This window comes from Alosa sapidissima, chromosome 1 (genome assembly GCF_018492685.1).
Source record: "Alosa sapidissima isolate fAloSap1 chromosome 1, fAloSap1.pri, whole genome shotgun sequence".
NCBI lineage: Eukaryota > Metazoa > Chordata > Actinopteri > Clupeiformes > Clupeidae > Alosa > Alosa sapidissima.
The window spans coordinates 13,262,043-13,283,748 of NC_055957.1; the positions used below are offsets into that span (position 1 = coordinate 13,262,043).

At 43.9% G+C, this 21,706-nt stretch overlaps 1 protein-coding gene and 2 long non-coding RNA genes across 3 annotated transcripts; 2 read left to right on the top strand and 1 right to left on the bottom strand.

The window, feature by feature from the left end:
- The first annotated feature begins 1,123 nt into the window (after positions 1–1,123).
- LOC121714844 lies at positions 1,124–21,692 on the top strand. Its single transcript, XR_006033464.1, has 3 exons — positions 1,124–1,134; positions 11,877–11,881; positions 21,531–21,692. It is a non-coding gene; the product is annotated as an uncharacterized LOC121714844 (long non-coding RNA).
- On the bottom strand, positions 2,359–3,839 carry mrps14 (mitochondrial ribosomal protein S14). Its single transcript, XM_042099932.1, has 3 exons — positions 3,704–3,839; positions 2,905–3,069; positions 2,359–2,790 (listed from the first exon to the last, which is right to left on the bottom strand). Exons 1-3 carry the CDS (start codon positions 3,770–3,772, stop codon positions 2,608–2,610), a joined length of 417 nt encoding a protein of 138 aa, XP_041955866.1. The 5' UTR covers positions 3,773–3,839; the 3' UTR covers positions 2,359–2,607.
- LOC121714840 lies at positions 20,714–21,194 on the top strand. Its single transcript, XR_006033463.1, has 3 exons — positions 20,714–20,749; positions 20,826–20,904; positions 21,140–21,194. It is a non-coding gene; the product is annotated as an uncharacterized LOC121714840 (long non-coding RNA).
- Positions 21,693–21,706: the final 14 nt, after the last annotated feature.

The following is a 21,706-nucleotide window of genomic DNA, read 5'->3' on the forward strand; positions in this document are numbered from 1 at the left end:
CATATGTAAATGAGGCCCTATCTCATTAAAAATGCTCTAATTTGCATACACACAAAAGCAGATAGTGTGATAAAGCCAGGCTCAAAACTGTTTTTCCAAGGTAAACACGTATACTTGGGGGGGGGGGGGGGAGGGGGGGGGGGGGGGGTGAGTTGGTGAAAACCTTTAAGAAACTTGGTAAGGAGGCAGTGTTGACCTATGGACAGACAGATTAAAAAATTAAGTGTGCCATGCAAAACTAGAAAAGCACTCCGAGAGTGCAGACCTTCGCAAAGCGAAAACACAACCGCCTCCTGGATCCAGACAGATTTGAGTTATCTTGCGAACAAACACAGACACACAGACAAACAAACAAACAAACAAACCCCGATGAAAACATAACCTCCTTGGCAGAGGTAATAACTATATAACAGCATGCACACACACAAACCCACAAGAACTATATACAATATGCAAAATAACTATATCCAGCATGCACACGTACACAAATGCACAATAACTATATACAAGAACTATATACAACATGCAAAATAACTATATACAGCATGCACATACACACAAACCCACAAGAACTATATACAATATGCAAAATAACTATATCCAGCATGCACACGTACACAAATGCACAATAACTATATACAAGAACTATATAGAACATGCAGCGCACGCACACACACACACACACACTGTAAACTATATAACTATACAGTATGCACACACACACACGCACACACACACATATTTAACAACAACCACACAATCCCACTCAATAGCCTTCACCATCTTCATCATTTCTTTCCTCATTCCCTTCAGTCTCATCATCTTCTTGATCTTTATCTGAATGTATTGTGAATGGGTTGCAGCAGCGGACCTCACCCCCTTCACATTTGCAATAGTCAGTGCAACTGAGACTTGCAGCATGGCAGCTGCAGTTTCCTTTGCTGCAGGCTTTCAATGTGCTGCAGCTACAGCTAGTGACATCAAGCAAATTTACTGGAGCCACTGCCTGAATGGCAAGAGCGGGCATGACAGCACCTTCACTAGCAACCTCCCACCCAAATTGTGTGATGTCTCTGGCCTCTGCAGGAGGCTCTCTCTGACCTGCAGCCTTCCACCATGGCATGTGTGCTCTTGGTTCCATTTGGACTTGAAATGTAGAGGTCATAGTTGTCTGCCCAGCTGAATATGGGGCCCATTCCTGGTCTCAATACAGTGCTTGGGGAACCTGATGCCACTCATAGTGACCTAAAAGATACTGGGACCGAGTTCTTTGTTGCACTGTATGGGCAGAAGAAGGCCAAGTCGATGAACACTCGCTACCAGATTTACAGTCGCAGCAAAAAGCCTCCTAAGCTTAAAAAGCTTCCTCCAACAGATGCCAACCTGATGCTGCACATACTGCGTGCTCACTGCGTAGGCAGACAATCTGTTTTGTTTTGCGAGCAAATACATTTAGCAAATAGTTTATAAATGGAATAAAGCTCCTTAAAAATTAGCATGGAGGTCTGATGTGATTGACAGCTAGCAGAACCAATAAGACAACATAATTACCATTAGAATTATTAGCTTGGCTGTTGCCTGGTGGGGTTATGATGCTAACCAGATTTAAGCACAATTTAGCCAGTCGTCTTCTATGCCTTGCAGGATTGTTAATGCTTACTTTAAACGTGTATGTAGGTCCGTTGAGAGACAGAGAGACAAAGAGAGGCTGCGCAAAAGTGCACATAGCTACAATGAAAGAATTCCATCCAATTTATATACTACAACATGGAAAATCATTGTGTGGTCAGTGTTAATATTGTGGTGGGCCGCCATAAATAAATCAATGTATGGGAAACACTGTGGGCTGAAGGCATTGTTCGATTTTTGAGCTCAGGTAAAACTGTTTTGAGGTGATTGTTCAGTTTGGCAAGAAGTGTCAGAGGGTTTGTCAATGCAACTTGAGAATGTGGTTTTGTGTAATGTTTTCAGAAAAAGGTGGAAGGTTCCAAAAAAATTGTTACATGCAAGTAATGCTCTATTAAACAACTGCAAAATAAGCTTCAGAGAAGGCAGTCAAATTAGGAAAATAGGCTGTGTATTTACTTACAGTTGATGACATGCTTCATGGTACTAGCCTAGCTCTGCCACCTTATTACTTTCTGAATCAGTTTCCACTGAATATGGTCTGTAAAGCAGTTTCCCACAACGTTGATCAATATTCACCAGAGCAGCTAAGTGGCACATGTCATGACTTTCAAAATAAATGCTTTGTTATGATTAAGGGCTTATCTAATCATTTATGGGTCATTACTTATTGCTGATGTTAAGGATACAAACAGCTGATCCAAGTCTAAAGACATGAATATAACAGGTCAATTTAACTGTTTCATTGCTTTATTCATCAATGACAAGTAGAGAATAATAATATAAGAAGTTCTATGTACATCTTCAATCATGACATGTCAAGATGACGTCACACAACTCTTTACATACAGGCCATCATCAAATATGAAGGAGAAATCCATGTTGGTCAGTTCTTAAGAGGGAAACTACCACTGCCTCATGTGATGGGTTGCTGGATGGTGAAGGTTGAGGTATGCCACGAGTCTGCAGTTTAGTCTGCCATCACCACATGGCTCTCTGGATCCCCGACATCTGGTTATGGTCGGCCAGGTCCCGAAATACAATGCGACTGACACGCCATCGCCGCTTCAACCCACGTGGCCTGGATGTCAGCACACACCTATTACGAATGCGCACCGGGCAGCTATCCCGAGGTAAAGCAGCAATTTCTTTATCTGCAACTTCCTGTTAGGCATAATGGTAAAAAGGAGACATAATCAGGTCACACACAGAACATACTTCACTGTTGCACAAAATCATCTCACTTCCTTGTGATTACATATTGTGCAAGATGTATACCTGAAGTTCCTTAGGCAGAACTGTGTTCTTCCTCAGTGCGTTGATGCGAAGTCTTGTGTCTGCATATTCAAAGGCCATCTGTCTCCTCTTCACATCTCGGACCATCCGCCAGTCCACATAGTAGCCCCTGACCTGTTCTACCACACCCCATGAACACCTGAAGGCCTGTAGGTCAGTGACAGGAAAAATAAAATGATGGTGAGTAAATTGAGCAAGTGGCTTGACTGATTCAAACATCTTCCAAATTACTGATCTTGCTCTTCTAAAATTAGTATGTCTGACTTCCCCCTCATTCTGTTAGAAAATATCATAACACACATTTAAGTGCAGAGGTTTGCATCCACCGACAGAAAGGAGATAAACAAAGACATGCATTTTTATCAACACTTATCATCAGGGAAAGAGATAGAAAAAACAAACATTGTATTCGTGGAGAAGTTTGCATCTCACTATTTTCACTAATCTACAGGTTTCTATGATATTCAAGTCTGAGGACTGGAAAGGCTATGGCTCGCCATCTCCATTAGCGCACACACAACACATAATGGCTGGCAGAAGACAATATCGTGTATTTGAATTAGTTCGTCAAATTAAGGAAATCTATCGCATCTACATTAACGTTAGTCAGTCCACTTACCACACTAGCAAGTAAGTAGGCTAACGTTTATGCTACCTGGCTGCCAATGTATCCAGTCAGAAATATGACGTGTATGGTATCTCTATTAATAACAACTATTGGAATGAATTAGCAGAAAATCAAGACCATTCACATAGTGAAAAAGATTTGAGATTAGTTCACCTGCTTAGATAAATTCAGGGATGATTGCAGTAGCCCGACACCTGAACAGACAACCTTGTAGGCAGCCATGTTTATCCCCTTCTTCTTCTGGAGTTCAGGGCAAAGGAGCTGAATTGCCTATTGCGCTTTATCGCCCTCTAATGGTCTGATGTGGACACTGCGTGTTAATTGTATTAAGTCTGTATTAAGTCTGTGCATTATATGACTGTGTGGTCATTTCTTTTTGAGTATTTTACTCTCTTCGTGAGTCTTTACACTGTATATTCGTTATGTTGTGATACTACAGTGTATGTTCTCCTCTATTATTTGGGGCAGCAGACTATGGAGGGACAAATGATTCAAAGCCAATTTTATTTTATATCTGTCAATTACAGTAGGCACAGGTTGTTTTCCCTCACCATCAAAACCCCCTTGAATATCTTGTACTAGGTGGACATGTGAAATAATTTTAGCACCACTTCAACTAGGCTATTTTGTGACTGAATATTTTCAGTCATTAATTTGTAATCTGTATGTATTGTGTAGCCTGTCCATTTCTTGCAAGAAAACTAAATCACACTGCAGAACGGTGCACATTGAGGAACCAAATGGTGGCAGTGTAAACAAGCATTTGGTCTGTCTATCTCATTTGAAACAGAAACAACTCAATTTATAGAATAGATTGATCCTGAAATATTAGAAGCTGCTGAATAGTTTGCCTGGATTGTATGTTGTTGTTAAGTGATAAGGAATACAGATGAAAAACCAGCACACATACATGAAGTATTTAAATTGTACTGCTAAATTAACACAAGTTAGCAAATTGCTTTACAGAAATACTTTAGAAATACCCATCACAGACTCGCGAAGTGGGGTCCATAAGGAGACATGTGTTGAAAGGGAGAGGTGTCTGTGTAAGATGAACACATGGAAAACATATTACACAGGCCCACACAATAAGGCATAAAGCAAGCACACAGCAATGAAAAATAAATACAGGACATGATGTTTGAGTTTGTGGACATGTGTTTCACTCACTCAGCAGAGTCTCTTAAGCTATACAGTATAAACAGTATATGTAACGTAATGTAATATGCCTCCTCACGACTTTGATGATTTACACAGCACGTGCATTTCTACAAATCACGGCCAGCCATGCGTGACTCCTCAGTGCCCTCTGGTCACCCTATATCTCCCGTGTAATAATGTAACATAAAGTTCAGGAAGTAACTCTTAAAATGGAGTCACCTGTTTGAGACTACTGCACAGTTTCATCATTAAGTTCTCTTGCAGACAAAGACTGTTTTGTAGTATTGACACTATTCTCAACTTCTCTCCATCCCCCTACTCCTGTGTGTGTACTAAATGCTGTTCCTAAAACTGATTTAATACACAGATTCACATGCACACATTGGTAATTTTCCAAGTAGCCAAGTGTTGAAATGTGTCAGTTGCAGCACCTGGATGAAGTTGCACAAAATATAGTGACTAAAGACTGTGGCAGTGATTCAGCATCATATACTATTGACACATGCTGGTCTTGAGATTGAGAGTGAAATATGTCAGTTGCCATGTCCCCTGGATGAAATTTCATGAAATTTGGTGTGCATCTGAAAAGCATCTGTGGTAACGGTGCAGCATGTCAAAGTGAGTGGTATTTGGGGACCAAACGCTTCTACTCCGCTGTGCTGCAGCGGTCATTGTACACAGGGAGGTATATGCAAAACAGAGAGAATGTGTGTAGTGTTTGTGAGATTGTGAATTCTTAGCCTTAGATAGAGGTTGTGGGGGGGGGGGGGGGGGGGGGGGGGGGGGGGGGCATCCAACATAACACAAAGTGGTATCTTGTTTTAACAGTGTAACAACAGAACTGAACAGAGCAGAAGAACACTAGAAAAAAATGTTTTTGTTTGTAATGTCATATTGGATTAAGATTGGCTTTGTGGGCTGTACAGTTGAGCAACTTTGCACATTGTTCTGAAGCAAATGAGGATCATTTTCCTGACAAAACCATCAGGAGATTTCAAGGCATTATGGAACAGAGGGGCCTTCTGCCATTCTCTGGTTTAGAATCCCTCAGGAGTTTGCAGAACAATGCAAACTATTTCCTGCAGGTTTTCCCAGGCCACCATCATTGTTACCAGACACTTGAAGATGCCCTTTTGGATAAATACTAACATATGGTTAATTGTACAGTACCACTTTAAACCACCAGTGCAAAGTCAAAGAAGATTTTGCCAGATAGGTCTACACTTAGTCTCCTCTACTGAATTGACCAACCAATCAACACACTATTAAGTGTGTTCTTTTTCGTGAACTAAAGGGCACATACTTTATTTAGAAAATCTTCTTTCCCCCCTTTTTTAATACCCAGCAAATTGATAACCTGTGAGCAACCAGGGCCAAATTACAGGAGTGGATTTTTACCACGAATCAACTCAGTTGTTTTCTTCCTGCAAACAAGCACACAGAACAGAGATGTATTCTACTTTTAACATGATCAAGGAATGGGCCATTTCTAGGCTCCCCCCCCTCCCGACATTGCAATGTGCCTACTTCAAAGAGCACTGTTCCCACCTATTTTTGCCTACCATCAAATGCTTGACCTCTTAGCATGGAGCTAAGACCATATAGTTTCTTTCTAGATTCAGAATTAATGTGTGTTGCACTGGCACAGAGTTACAGAGGCTAGAATATTGTTTTTTCTCTACCGGGTTACAAACATCTTTGAACTGACCACATTTCAGCCCTCTAAGTCACTTGAGTCACTCTGAGCCCTAGCAGCAGGTCTTGTGAAGCTGTGTGTAAAAGTAGATCAATAGAAGAAAAGATGAGTAGATTACACAGTTATTTGTAAAGGTATGTCCATGCGTTTGGCAAAATGCCCTATGGATACTCCCTGGCCTATAGGACTGTGGTTACCCAAAATGCATACTGACAATAAAAGGCTTACAGTATATGAACCCCTTGGTGTAGAAGCATAATCATGGTCTCAAATGAAAGGTAACACTGAAATGTTATTATTGGTATTTTGATTGCATATCAGGGGTTCTGATATAGAAGGACTACACAAAATATGGAATAACTACACAAAAGTCTTTATTTTTGCATTTTTGTTTTTGGTTCAATGGATGTGTAAAACATGGACTATACATCTACACAATTTACAGTATATTGGATAAAACAACATGAATATTCCATTTCTATGGATTATTGTGGATATTTCTGCATCTACTTATTGCTAAGGATATACACTGCAGAAGGTAGGGAAGCACCAAGGCGGGGGGATGGGGGGGGGGGGGGGGGGGTGCATGGAGGATTAAAAAGCTCAAAGCAGCTCTAATCTATTGGCCGGTACACCATTGGCCTTAATGAGGGCCTCATTCAGTATCTCGTTTCGTTCAGAAAGAAATCTTCTTCCATTTTCATACTTAGAATCTTCTGCCATTTTCATAACCTGTATGTCTCATGTCATAGTCTATGTTCAAAGTCAGAGTTAAGTATAAGTATAGTATAAGTATATATACTTTTTTGATCCCGTGAGGGAAATTTGGTCTCTGCATTTAACCCAATCGGTGAATTAGTGAAACACAAACAGCACACAGTGAGGTGAAGCACACACTAATCCCGGCGCAGTGAGCTGCCTGCTACAACGGCGGCGCTCGGGGAGCAGTGAGGGGTTAGGTGCCTTGCTCAAGGGCACTTCAGCCACGGCCCACTGGTCGGGGCTCGAACCGGCAACCCTCCGGTTACAAGTCCAGAGTGCTAACCAGTTGGCCACGGCTTGGAGTTGTACCGTAATTTCCCAACTATTAGGTGAGGTATACATTGATTTTGCAAACTTTTTTTCAGCTATGAGGTTAACACATCGTCTTTGAGACGGTGGGAAATTCATTGCGTTGCCACTTTATATTAGAGAAGCACTCATTTTCGTTTATAGTTTGATATTGTGTGGGAAGAGGACAATAATCCATCAAATTCATCTAAGGGAGTGTTCATGGTGAAATTGACAATGGCCCCGATACTCCCCTCTTAGTCTTGAGCATTGACCCAACTATCCTAAACGTCAAGCAATCACCTTTCCTGTTCCTTACAGTTAAATCAGAAGCATCGGTCTTTGTTATTGCTTGACTATAAAACCAAAAGCAGTGCATCTGACATGCATGCAAGGGAGTAGTTGTGGTAAACATTACGGCAAGGACTCCCAAGATATTATCCACACCTCCAACATCTAAAATTAACTAAACAATGCTTTTAAAGAGCTGGAGATTTCTTAATTTTTAGTGATTGCATATATGGTGATATATCAAGGTCTCTTTTGACTGCTTTAAATTGCTTAAAGGCATATCACATGGAGTCCTTTACATCTTAAAATAACATAACAACGATTAGAGGGGCACTTTGAGAGTGCCAACTTCTGCCAAGTCCAAATGCCATATCTTGCCATCAAAGTGAGGGTGAAAATCTATTTATGGATCAACCCCATGACTCAATCCGCCACAAAATGAGATGGTTTCTCCCTTGGCCCATAGACCTTTTCAACAAGTTTCATGAAAATCAGACTAGTGGTTAATTTGCTTACAGATTAACAGACAGACAGACATACAGACTAATAGACAGAAAGACAACACAGAAAACATAACTTCCTTGGAGGAGGTAATAATGACTATGATGCATGTGCAACACAGAAGTTATGCCTCTGTGCATCCTGCAGTAGTCTTTGTTGCCTTAGAGACAGATGGATACACAAACATACCACTGATGCTGTGCAATCTGAGGTCAAACCACTAGAAATTACAGTGTCCTTGCATGCTGTTCACAAGCTGCACATGTGGGTGGCACATGCTGACGTCATTGCGCTGTGCACCAGAATTAGCACACCGGGACAGGAATTTCACAGGGGATATTCATTGCCAGTAGACTCACCCTGAACAGGAGTCAGTAATGATCCTCTGTTTAAAAAGGAGTAGAATGCTTAGTAGGAATACTTTTGGTGCATGTGAAAGAGACTCTTTAAAACAGGCAGACACAAGAAAGACACTGAAAACGCCATCCAATGCAATGCACAGGGTAGGATACAAAAATAGGACGAGACGTTAATAACCTATTGCACAGCCACCTTGCACAGGTACCTTAATTAAAGTGCTTTTGGCTTTGATGGCTTTGCTGTTGCAGAGGACAGATTGCAGCTCCTAAAGTTATTACAATGCAGTTTATCCAAATGGTGAAGGCCCAGGCCCATTTGCATGTATATCCTAATTTAGCAACATTATGGAAAGCTGCAAGATACCAAGCTCTTGTCTCATTCATTATTTAATGGGGAAACTCTTGTTAGGGAAGCCCTGAGGTACCAAGTCCAAGCCATAAACCATAATTGGGACCTTGGTGGCTCCTCCCTTGGTCTGCACTTGAAATGCAAGTTGATGCACAACCAGAGCTAGTGACATCGCTGCTGGCTTTCCACACAACCATTTAATCATTTCAGCATAAACAATCCTGAAAGACAGCTAAATGACTGGAAAAGGTCAAAAAAGATTAAAAGAGGTGAATTACTTCATAACATCCCCATTCATGGATACAAGTTCACCACATTACTTCCCTAAATTAGTAGTTTATGTGTTACATGGATTTTCTGACTTAAAATAGAACACTGTCCTTATTCAATGGGAGTAGACTAGAATGCATCCAAGCAACACACAAAAATAGGCATATTTCAATATGTCAAATTATAACAACTGTTAAGGCTTGCAGGCAAAGACCCAAATGCAGACCAGATACATTCTATAGTTCAGCTTTTATTTTAAAGTTCTCAAGCAGTCAAAAGATGAAACAAAACACCAAAAATACAGTACCATCCAAAGGAAAGGGTCAAATGCAAAAGTTCCAAAAAGGGCAAAGCACAAAAGATCCAGGCAAACTTTTCAAGGCAGAGTATCCAAAAACGTGGCCAGAAAAAAAAGTATTCCAAGAACACAGGCATAGTTTTCACTAAACAGAGGCCAAAATTCTGGCACAATCTGACCAAGAGCATCAAATAAATTGAACTTAAATACTAGGGGATCTAGACAAAAGAGTCAGATCATTGGGCGAGAGCAAACAAGGGACAGGAGACATTAATTCAGGCAATGAGCGGACTATTGGTGTGGAGGCAGGGTTCAGGCCACAACAAAAGCACATGACATCAAAACAACACAACATGACAGACAATACACAAACAGTTCAGCAGGGCAGGCAGAGTCCCTCAGTATTCAGACTGAACACTGACAACAACATACAATTCTGAAGGTACTAATTGAAGCATTTTTGCAGGGTGATTTGATGATGCATTTGAGTTGTGAGTTGTGTGTCAGTCTCTCTAGACAATGTGATTGTAGGTAAGCTGGAGTTGAAAGGCGGGTATCCTGCCTGACATGAGGTCGCAACCCTGCTGCCCTTTGGAATTTGTGGCATTGCTCCTGAGAGAGCATGTCAGTCAAATGTGCCCCTAATTGGAGGTCTCTCACATTCCTTACCAAAAGAGCCCTGGTGGATTTGCCCCTACCTCATTGTGCCCATGGGTCAATGAAACTGTCTCAGTTAGAGCTAAAAACATTTAAGATGTGTTACCCCATGTATACAGCCTTACTCGAGACTTGCATGTTGTTGCATGGGGGGGCTGTTAAACCCATCAAAACAGGGCAAGGACATTTGAGGCCAGCATAATCCAAAATGCCAAGCAAAATGATAACGGGAACATTAAGCTTCAGAAAATGTTCAGAGCACCATCTGTGATTTCACTTAGAATGAGACCACCAAGGTTAACAGGAAGTCTCAAAGTTCCATCTACTCCCTTTACCCATACTATGATATTCCTACAAAAAGCACAGTATGTAAGGGACATTTCCTCCATGTTCTCTTTCATGACAGCTGTCATTGTCTACGTCATCGGAACATCATTCTGCATTTCTGCATTTCTGCATTGTTGCACTGTTGACTTACTCATTTGCACTATCACCATGACCACTATCACCATTGCACTACCACCATGACACTCATTCACACAGAGCACTTAGAGCACCTTACCATACCTTACTATGCACAGAGAATCACAGGCTCAGTCTCTGCCTCAGTCATTGCAAGTGCCTCTGATTTATTAATCACCACTATGTGGATACTGTTTTTAGAATTGATTTAGATTAAGTATAATTTGTATTTTTGCAATTTGTATTTTAGTATATTCTTATATATTGTATTAAGTGTTAGTATAATTTGTATTTTAGTATATTTAGCATATTCTTTATCTTCTACTGTCCTTACTGCTTAGTTGTGTTTTTATATTATATACATTAATTACTCTTTCTGCTGTTAAAGAATGTGTTTGTGTTGTATGTATGCTGCTGCTGAGACCTTGAATTTCCCCTGGGGATCAATAAAGTATCTATCTATCTATCTATCTATCTATGAATATCTTAATCAGCAGACGAGACTTTATTGTCAATCAAATAAATCATGCATGTAATCTCTCCTCAGAAATGAAGAACAAGACCCAAAAAACAATATAAGGTACATTCGGATTCATGTACATTAAAAAGGAAAATTTTTATTAATATTTATTTTTCTTCACTTAAAATAGTTGTTCTATCACACTAATGACACTAATTTGAATTACGGCTTTTGTGCTGCACTGTACTGTTCTCATTGTGGCAAATAAGAATAGGCAATAATACCCAATTTGCCAATTTATTGACATGGGGCACAGCACAGCAGAAATCAGTTGAGTAATATGTAACATTTATCTGACCTCAGAGGAGCATGACAAAGTTTGACTTTAAACGAGAGTTCATCTTCTATGATCTTCAGAAGTTTCATGGAAACAGTGTCACTTTAAGCAAGTTAATGTACTGACAACTTCCTCATCTGTGCCCCACTGGTCCTTGCATGCATGGTGTTGAATGGTTTAAAATTAGCAAAATGTTTTGTCCAGTTCCACCCACCAACGTAATAATCCTGCCAACTCCCACCAACATAATAAACCAGGAAGTTTGCAGGAAGTTTGTAGCAAGCAAAGCTAGATAGACTGACTATTGGTGTTGCATTATCTTTTAAAATAAATGTTCTGTGAGTGAAATTGCCGTTGCTCTTAGTTATTTGGGATTTAAGATTTCTAAGGTGACAATTCGGCTTGTAGATTATTTCTCCATCTTTTAAATTGGAGCGAGCGTGGAGTGATTTCACTGGAGCGGGAGGATTGTGAAGTGAAGCGGGGAGCGAAATTGAGCGGAGCGGCCTGACGTGAATTTGAGCAGAGGAGCGGCTAAGTGAACAGCCACCTGAGCGAGGAGCGGGATATTCACACCGCTCATCTCCGCTCACTAGCTCTGGTATGTTTATCACTGATACTGCTTGAAGAAATGGCGACACATGATATGAGAACGTCCTTCCAAATTTTGGTCATCTGTCAAACATTCCTGAATAAGTGTTCACCCCCCCCCACACACACACACACACATACTTTAACTGGCACACAAACACACACTCACGAGTGAACACGGAATGTGCAGAACTGAGCTGTGGTCATATTTTGTACAGTTATGCGGTAGATCTTTAAAGTTTTATTAGAAAATGTCTGTAAAAGACCTCAAGAAAAACATTGAATGTCATTGCAACAAAACATAAGTCAGAAGGGTAGAAACACTGCAGCTTTATTGCTTGACCCAGTAAGAGAAGGTGGAAAACACAATGGGTGCATCCACAGCTGCTTGACTCCCAGTAAAAAGGTGATGAAAATGACTAAAGGTAGAAAGACAATGAATGCCTATGCAGCAACTGATAAAAAATATATAATTTCACTAAATCAGTAATTTATTACATTGGTGGGAAGTTAATGTAATAACGCTTTTAACCTTCCCATCAATGTAATAACTTCCTGCAAATGTAATAATTGTTGGTTTATTGTGTTGGTGGGAAATTATAACATTGGCAGGATTATTATTTAAACATGCAGATTTTTGCATGATGATGTTGGTTGTTTATTACGTTGGTGGGAAGTTATTACGTTGGTTGGTGCTACAGACCCCATAAACAGTTTGGACAAAAATGTTCCCACCACAACAGTTACTGTGCTAATCTTGACAGTGGCTATGGGTGTTTTAGCTTCTTCAAAGCTGAGTGTCACACATTTTAAACATTCAAACAAGCTTTGAAAAAGTACAGAGTGTGATGTTGACTAAGGCTTTAAAGTTAATGTCAATGTTGTGTTGACATAAAACATGTGACCTTTACTGTAATCTATGCCCCATGGGAAGAAGGAGACAAGGTCAATGTCAGAACATCTAAGAGAGTGCCCATCAGATTTCCTGAAAAAAGAAAATGGTGGGGGTGCTTATTGCACAGATGTCTGCAAAGCGAATCAAACTCTTTGAAATGTCCAGGAGTGGCCACAAGAATGCCACCCAGCCTGTGATCAGAGCATTTCCACAGTGTGATCAAAAGTAGCTAAGAAACACCGCATACTGTATATGGCTCAGACAGAGTGGTCTGTAATGCAAGCACAGCTGGAACCAAAACAATAACCGCATTTTGACAAAGCAACATTTCCCTGATTTTCTCTCGCGGTCAGCACTCAAGCTGACTAAATGTACCCCAGTCATTGCCTCTCATCACTTGGCAGTGTGGCTGACTGCTGAAGGATACCATTTCAGAGCAAAATTAGTGTGACTTCTGCCGTGCTGGCCCGAGCCTTTTGGGGGCCTTAAGCAGAATTTGATTTGGGGGCCCCTTCTCACCAAGCGGAGTCACCAGTGCTTGATGATTATTGACACAAATGTCACGCTACAATATACAATAACAATGAGGTTATGTATTAATACAGTGATGGATTACTGTCCCCCTGGGCACAGTCAAGTCAAGTTTATTTATATAGTGCATTTCATACACAGAGGTCATTCAATGTGCTTTACATAAACAAAACCAAACAATAATAACAAATAAAAGCATAGAAGGGCAATATAGTCAAAGAATAGTTAAAAGGTAAAGATCATAATAAAAAGAAAACATAAAACACAAGGTAAAATAAAAGAATAACTAGATGTACCGCAGAGCGGTACAAAATATGACCGCCGCCCAGTCCAGCACATTTTTTCCACAAAAAGAAATCACGCTGAAAGGCCTATATGATTCTAACTGTCTCACTAAATTGCATTATCCACACTCAATTCTCACTGGTATCTGCTAGACAACAAGTACCAAAACATGATTAGTTCATAAATTTCACATGTAAAATTCATTTTATACAACCCCACCTCCATCTTGCCTGTTCATAATTCTGAGAAATTCTTGATTGTTTGTGTTATGTTTATGTTATGTGTGTGGGTGTGTGTGTGTGTGTGTGTGTGAGTGTGTGTGTGTGTGTGTGTGTGTGTGTGCCTGCGTATGTGCCTGTGCATGCAAGCGTACATATGTCTACTGTATGAGTATGTGTCATACGTATGATTACTGTGAATGTATGTGTGTGTGTGTGTGTGTGTATCTGTTTGTGCACATGTGTGCACATGAAATGGGTTAACATGACCCCTGGAGGCAAACATACGGAAAAAAATGGTCATCCTAGGCCCTACAGTTCTCAAGATATTCACAGAGAACTGTGTCTGCCCTACCCTCCTTTCGGGGGGATCCAGTCCAGCCGGGGGGCTACAGATCAAAACGAAAAACGATGGTTCCATGCTATCCATGTGGGGGTACATGCCCACCAAGTTTCGTGTACCCCGGTCTTTCAGTGTCCTGGGAATCCTTGTTGGTGTACATCACTAAATGTACACATAAATTATTTTATTGTAAGGCCCCCATGAACAAAAGTACACAAAACTTGGCATGCATTCGGAGGGTGTCATAATGATCCTACACTTTTAATTTCGTGCAGTTTTGACCTTGTCAGCCAGAGATATTGTGATGAAAACACCTAATTTTTTGCTTTTAAATTTTTAACTAGGTGGCGCTATACATGAAATAAGTGGTAATGGGATGGGTTGACATGCCCCCTTAAGACCAACATACATAAAAAGGTGGACCTCCTAGGCCCTACGGTTCTCGAGATATTCACAGAAAACTGTCTCCGGCCACCTACAGGCCAGTTGGTGTATAGTAACATAAATTAATTTATTGTGTGGCCCCCCATGAACGGAATTCCACAAAACTTGGCGTGCATACAGAGGGTGTCATAATGATCCTACACTTCCAATTTCGTGCAGTTTTGACTATGTTAGGTCACAGATACCTTCAATTACAACACCTCATTTTTACTTTTTTGTGTTCAACTAGGTGGCGCTATACATGAAATGAGTGGTTATGGAATGGGTTGACATGGCCCCTTAAGACCAACATACAAAAAAAGGTGGTCCTCCTAGGCCCTGCAGTTCTCGAGATATTCACAGAAAACTGTGTCTGCCCTACCCTCCTTTCGGGGGGTCCAGTCCAGCGGGGGGGGCTACAGATCAAAACGAAAAACGATGGTTCCATGCTATCCATGTGGGGCTACATGCCCACCAAGTTTCGTGTACCCCGGTCTTTCAGTGTCCCGGGAATCCTTGAAGGAAAATTTGCCATGCGAAAAAGAAAAAAAAAAAATCTGACTAAACCTATATTCGCTGCGCGGCGGTCATAATAAGGGTAAGGCTATTTGCACCCCTGGTACAATTAGCAGTATGCTATTCGTACCCTGGTGCAATAAGAAGTGAATTCTATTCATACCCTGGTGCACACAGCAATGTGTCCTATTAGTACCCCGTCTGGTACAAATATCAATGTATGCTATTCGTACCTCGGTGCACACAGCAATGTGTTCTAATAGTACCCCATCTGGTACAAATATCAATGTATGCTATTCGTACTCAGGTGCACACAGCAATGTGTTCTATTAATACCCCGTCTGGTACAAATATCAGTGTATGCTATTTGCACCCTTGTGCATTTATTCTGCCATATTGATCACACAATGTAATAATAATAAAAAAAAAAAATTGGCAACATGTTTTTTTGTTGTTACGTAACAGGGTGTGAATAGCTCAGCTGTGTAATAGACACTCTGAATAAGGTATGCTGTTTGCATCAATGTACAGTTAGAAGTGGATGCTATCCGTACCCTGGTGTTTATAGTACTGTATGCTATTTACACCCTGGTGCATGAACTAGCTAATTGTTGCAATCAAAACTTTCGTTTGAGAACCAATTTCTTGTTCAAATTACGCGCCTTCTCTCCAGAGATGTTGGTACACATGCACACTCACTCTGCCAAAACACATCACACGGGAATCAAACCACGGTCTCCCACGTGCTAACCCAGGTATGTGACCACTGCACTATCTTCTTCTACAAGTAAATGGTGTTTGCAGGTAAACTTATAGTTTATAGGCCTGAATGTCATATTCACGAAATTTCTGTTAACTAACAAACTGACGGTTATATGTGTTCACCTGAACCAAGATTATGAAAATAAAACACAACTTTTCAATCTAAAACAATCTGAACAGATATTAGTGCTGAAACCTTTCAGAATTCTTCACTTTCTGCTGACGAAAAAACAAATGTCCGCCATGTTTTTTGTGCACGTGAGCAACGTCTTTTTGTTGTTATGTCACAGGGTGTGAAATAGCTCAGCTGTGTGGCCAAGGCTATTCGTACCAGGGGTGTAAATAGACACTCCGAAATAATAATCATACATTACATTACATTACATTTGGCTGACACATTTTTAACCAAAGCGACTAAGCAGTTCTCTCAACAATTTTAGGACAATTTAAAAACGTAGAGTAGCCTACAGTAAGAATAAGTGCATCAGTGAGTGCTGTTTTTAAACAGTTGAGTGTCAGTTCAAGACGGCTGGTAAGTGCTAGGATCAGCAAGACTTGTTGTAAGTGGCGCTATGAGAGGAGATGTTCCCTAAAGAGCTGGGTCTTCAGGAGTTTTTTGAAAATGGAGAGGGATGTCCCTGCCCTTGTAGGAAACGATAGCGCTAGCCTATAGGAATTCAGTGGGCTCTTTAAATATGTACCACTTAACACTGCTTCTGCTTCTCAGTACGCTGACTTTGACGTCCCATTGCAGTCGTCTTTGTTACTCTGAACGAATTGCGAAAGTTTCAACCTTACCTCGACAATCTAGGGGCTGAACTCACAGACCATGTCTATCGGTTCTCCTCTGCTCCAAATCGAGTCGTCCGACTCGGACTCGGACGTCGTTCCTCCAACCCAGCCCAGGAGGAGCGTCAGGTCGATCCAGGCCAAGTCCGACTGGGCCCGTTTCTCCGCTGTCGATATCGCGGCGGCGTTGACGGAGGCGGGGATTCCCTTCAACGCCGGCCTGCAGAAGGATGACCTTGTGATTCTCGCACACAACGCCATCGGCAGTCCTGCTGTCCCCGTCGTGGCTGGTCCCGCTCCTTCTTCCGCCACTGAACCCGCGGCCGACCCGGAGGAGCCTGAGCGGCCTCCGAGGAAACGCCTTGGCCAGGCACGTCGCCCCGGCGCTGCGTGGGTGGCCAGCTGCCGCTCGGCCCCCGCCCCGGCCACTCCTGCCCCGGCTACCCCCGCCCTGGTCGCTCCGGCCACGCCTCAGCCCATCCTGGATGCTGTTCTCTCCCTCGCTGCTTCGGTGAGGGCCATCGATTCCAGGATTCAGTCGCTGGAGACCCGGCGCCCGGCTCCTTCGTCGTCCTCGCCTCCCACGGCGCCTCCGGCTCTCACCTCTCTCCAGTGGCCGGCCTCCCTCCTGGCCCCGAGCTGTGGCACAGCTATTCCACCGCTGAAGGGCCCTCGGAAGTCTACCAATGAAGTGTGGAGATACATTGAGCCTCGTAAATGGTGTAAAACAGTGATTTATTTGCATGGCTAGCCCGATGCCAAAGCACCACCAGATTTTGGAGTGCAGGGGACAAGCCGAGATGGGCTATGAGACATACGTTCACAATCGGTATCATGTTTCAACACACTTTAGGTCAATATCACACCGGAATTCTCCTTTAATGAGGGCGTCTGCTCCCATACTTAACTGTCTTTTCTCCCATGTCTGTAGCCAGTGCAAGGACCCTCATCCAAAGTCCGTCAGCCCCCGTCGCGTAAGGCCGCCGCGGGGAGGAAAGGTGGTTTCTGCAAAGAAATTCTAACGTCTCACCCGTCCACGCCTATTAATGTCTCGGTTTTGTCATATTATCTCTCTGCCCATCCTGATTCTGTGTTTGTTAATTTTTTGCTCACTGGTCTCTCTCAGGGGTTTAGGGTTGGTGTCCTGTCCCCCCTCTCTGACTCGTACGTAGCTAGGAACCTGCAGTCTGCCCTGGCCGAACCTTCTGTTGTGTCCGAACTTCTGTCCAAGGAACTTAATAAAGGCTATATTCTCGGCCCTTTCTCTGTCCCTCCTTTCTGCCCCTTCCACGTTAATTCCCTCGGCGTGGCCACTCGGAAATACTCCGGTAAGAAAAGGCTGATTTTTGACATGTCCTCGCCTCACTCCGACTACGCTTCCGTCGACAATGCCATCGCCGGCAGGGGCGCTCTCCTGGCTAAGGCCGACATCACAGATGCGTTCAAGGTTATGCCGATTCATCCCGCTGATTGGCCGTTGTTCTGCGTTAAGTGGCAGTCCAACTTTTATTTCGCCATGAGGCTCACGTTCGGCTGCAGGAGTAGTCCCCACATTTTCAATTGTCTGTCGGAAGCGCTGTGCTGGATTTTGCTCAATGTCTGCCGTCTCCCATTCGTCCTGCACCTCCTGGACTATTTCCTGCTAATTGATTTCCCCGCGGGGTCTAGTTCAGGTCTGGACGTCCTTCGCGCTGTGTTCTTGGAGCTCGGTGTCCCTCTGTCGGCAGAGAAGACCCTGGGCCCTGTTCACTCTCTCGAATTTCTAGGCATTATCCTCGACTCGGTTGCAATGCGGGCCTCTCTCCCCGGGGAAAAATTAGCTAGGATTCGCGAAGTGTCCGCCTCATTTCTCTCTGTGGGCACAGTGACCAAGCAAGACCTCCTCTCTCTCTTGGGTCATCTAAATTTTGCCATGCGCATCCTTCCGCAGGGATGCTCCTTTATTTCTCGCCTGTTAATTCTGGCCCACTCCGTTGTTAATTTATCCGATCCCATCGCGCTCGACCTGGGTTGTCAGTCGGATCTTGGTTTCTGGTCTAAATTACTTACTGAATGGAACGGCATCTCGTTTTTCTATAATGATCACTCTGATTCGTCTGTCTCTCTCGAGCTGTTCACGGATGCCGCTCCGTCTCTCGGTTTTGGGGGGTCATATAAAGACGCGTGGTTCGCAGAGAGATGGTCTGATGAATTTATGGCATTTGCCTCCGATGCTGCTTCGTCCGCCCTCTTCGAGCTGTATCCCACCGTGGTAGCCTGCGTACTCTGGGGTACCCATTGGTCAAGAAAGTGCATCACTTTCTTCTGTGACAACGAGGCAGTAGTGGCCATCGTAAACAAAGGTCGCTCTCGCTGCCCTAAAATAATGTCCCTTTTAAGGAGGCTCACCTGGCAGTCTGTTATTCACAATTTCATCGCAAATGCCATTCATGTCCCCGGATATTTTAACGTTCAAGCTGACGCCCTCTCTCGTCTCTGTTTGCAGGAATTCCACCGGCTCTGCCCTTCAGCCAACAAAGTGTCTACACCGTGCCCTCGTTTTGCCGAGCTGATCCTGGATTAAATCCTCTTTGCCTCAGTTCACTATTAGAGAAAGCCAAGACGTATATGTTAAAAGTCGTTGCTAAGTCCACAATCAAAGCCTATAATTCAGCCTGGTCCTGGTTCTCTATTTTTTGTCAGCACCACCACACGCCCATCCTCCCAGTTCTCATTTCTACTGTCTGCACTTTCCTGGTTTACTGCTTTGATCACCGCGACCTCAAACTTGCGTCAATTCGCAAAACAGTCGTTGGTTTACAATTCCACGCTAGGGCTCCGGGCTCCACGACCCCGGTTTCCCTAGTCTGTTCTCCAACCCACAAATACGCCTCCTCCTCAAAGGCATCCAAAATTCTTCCCCGCGCTCCATTGACACTCGCCTCCCCATTACGGCGGATATTTTAAACCTCATGGTGGCGGTGCTACCTCTCTCTCTCTCTGATCTTTCTTTTTTTCCCACTTACTTCACCATTTGTCTGAAATATTCTAAAACCGATACTTCTGGTTGTGGTACTACTATTTCGATTGCAAAAATAAACAATGTATCATGCCCGTTCGCTTCTATGGTTCATTACCTTAAATTACGGCCTCACACTTCACCAGATTTTCCCCTATTTATCACACCAGACGGTCAGGCCATGACACGTCACTGGTTCAGCAGCCAGCTAGCTAACGTGCTGCTCAAATGTAACCTCTCTCCAAAGAGGTTCACTTCACACTCATTCCGCATTGGCACAGCCACGACTGCCGCCCAAAAAGGGCTGTCCACGTCATCCATCAAAACGCTAGGAAGGTGGTCATCCGACGCCTACACATTTATACATCAGACTAACGCCTCATGATGTTTTCGATGCTCAGAAGTTGCTCTCTCACGCTAACTCAGGTACCTCATTACCTTCACAAATCCTGGTGGCGTTGGTTAAATTCTGGCATTCGCCTGCACTAATCGCTGTAACGTATCGGGGCCCAGCACGCCGGTAGCTTGTGGTGATTTAGTCTCAGCCATGGGCCTGTTGCCCTTTTCCCTGGTTGCTCAGCTCCTTCGACGCTTATGGTTCAGGTCACTACTCGCCGGTTGCCCAGCTTGTGATGCTCGTCTAGGTTGCCCTAGACACTGGTTGCCCAGTTTGGTCCAGGTTGCCCTGGATGCCGGTTGCCCGGCCATCACTTGGTCTAGGTTGCCCTAGACGCTGGTTACCCAGCTCACTGTCCAGGTTGCCTTGGACGCCGGTTGCCCAGCTCGTGACGCTCGTCTAGGTTGCCCTAGACGCTGGTTGCCCAGTTCGGTCCAGGTGGCCCTGGATGCCGGTTGCCCGGCTGTCACGTCTGTCTAGGTTGCCCTAGACGCTGGTTGCCCAGCTCATGGTTCAGGTCGCGCCGTACGCCGGTTGCCCGGCTCGTGACGCTCGTCTAGGTTGCCCTAGACGCTGGTTGCCCAGTTCGGTCCAGGTTGCCCTGGATGCCGGTCGCCCGGCCGTCATGTGGTCTAGGTTGCCCAAGACGCTGGTTGCCCAGCTAATGGTCCAGGTTGCCTTGGACGCTGGTAGCCCGGCACGTCTCGTGGTCTAGGTTGCCCTAGACGCTGGTTGCCCAGCTCATGGTTCAGGTCGCGCCGTACGCCGGTTGCCCGGCTCGTGACGCTCGTCTAGGTTGCCCTAGACGCTGGTTGCCCAGTTCGGTCCAGGTTGCCCTGGATGCCGGTCGCCCGGCCGTCATGTGGTCTAGGTTGCCCAAGACGCTGGTTGCCCAGCTAATGGTCCAGGTTGCCTTGGACGGCGGTAGCCCGGAACGTCTCGTGGTCTAGGTTGCCCTAGACGCTGGTTGCCCAGCTCGCATAAGCACTAAAGTCCAGGTTGCTCTGGATGCCGGTGGCCTGGCTCGTCACGATGTACTAGCTTGCTAGTCACTGGGCGCCCAGATTGTGAAGTGCTTATGGTCCAGGTTGCCCTGGACGCCGGTTGCCCGGCCGCTGCATTGGTCTAGGTTGCCCTAGACGCTGGTTGCCCAGCTCGTCAAGCTTCTAAATCCCACTATAGCGAAAGCATGCTGCAGGCCCCACTACAACCCTAGGTTTATGGTTAACACCTAGCTACTTGAAAATTCTGTCGGCGTCCTGGCACAACTTCATCACCCCGGCCCAGTCATGTTGTTTAGTTCATCTTGTATGTATACTAATGTCAAAGTTACTGAGTCAGCGCCCTGGCGGTCATCACTCATCCTTTTGGGTGTAGGCTCCCCGCCCCTGCCTTCATCCATCGGCAGGAGACGAGATCCACTCATCGCTGGACGGATCCGAGACGGGGCCTACGCCAAAGACTGTTACCTATTCAGGACTCTTTATCATGCTTGTATCCAAGCCGTTCCTTTACTA

Coding starts and splice junctions, on each gene's coding strand:
- mrps14 (XM_042099932.1), bottom strand. CDS start 3,772: ATGGCTGCCTACAAGGTTGTCTGTTCAGGTGTCGGGCTACTGCAATCA. Junction 3,070..3,703: donor CCCTGAATTTATCTAAGCAG/GTGAACTAATCT, acceptor ACTGACCTACAG/GCCTTCAGGTGTTCATGGGG. Junction 2,791..2,904: donor TTCTGCCTAAGGAACTTCAG/GTATACATCTTG, acceptor TATGCCTAACAG/GAAGTTGCAGATAAAGAAAT.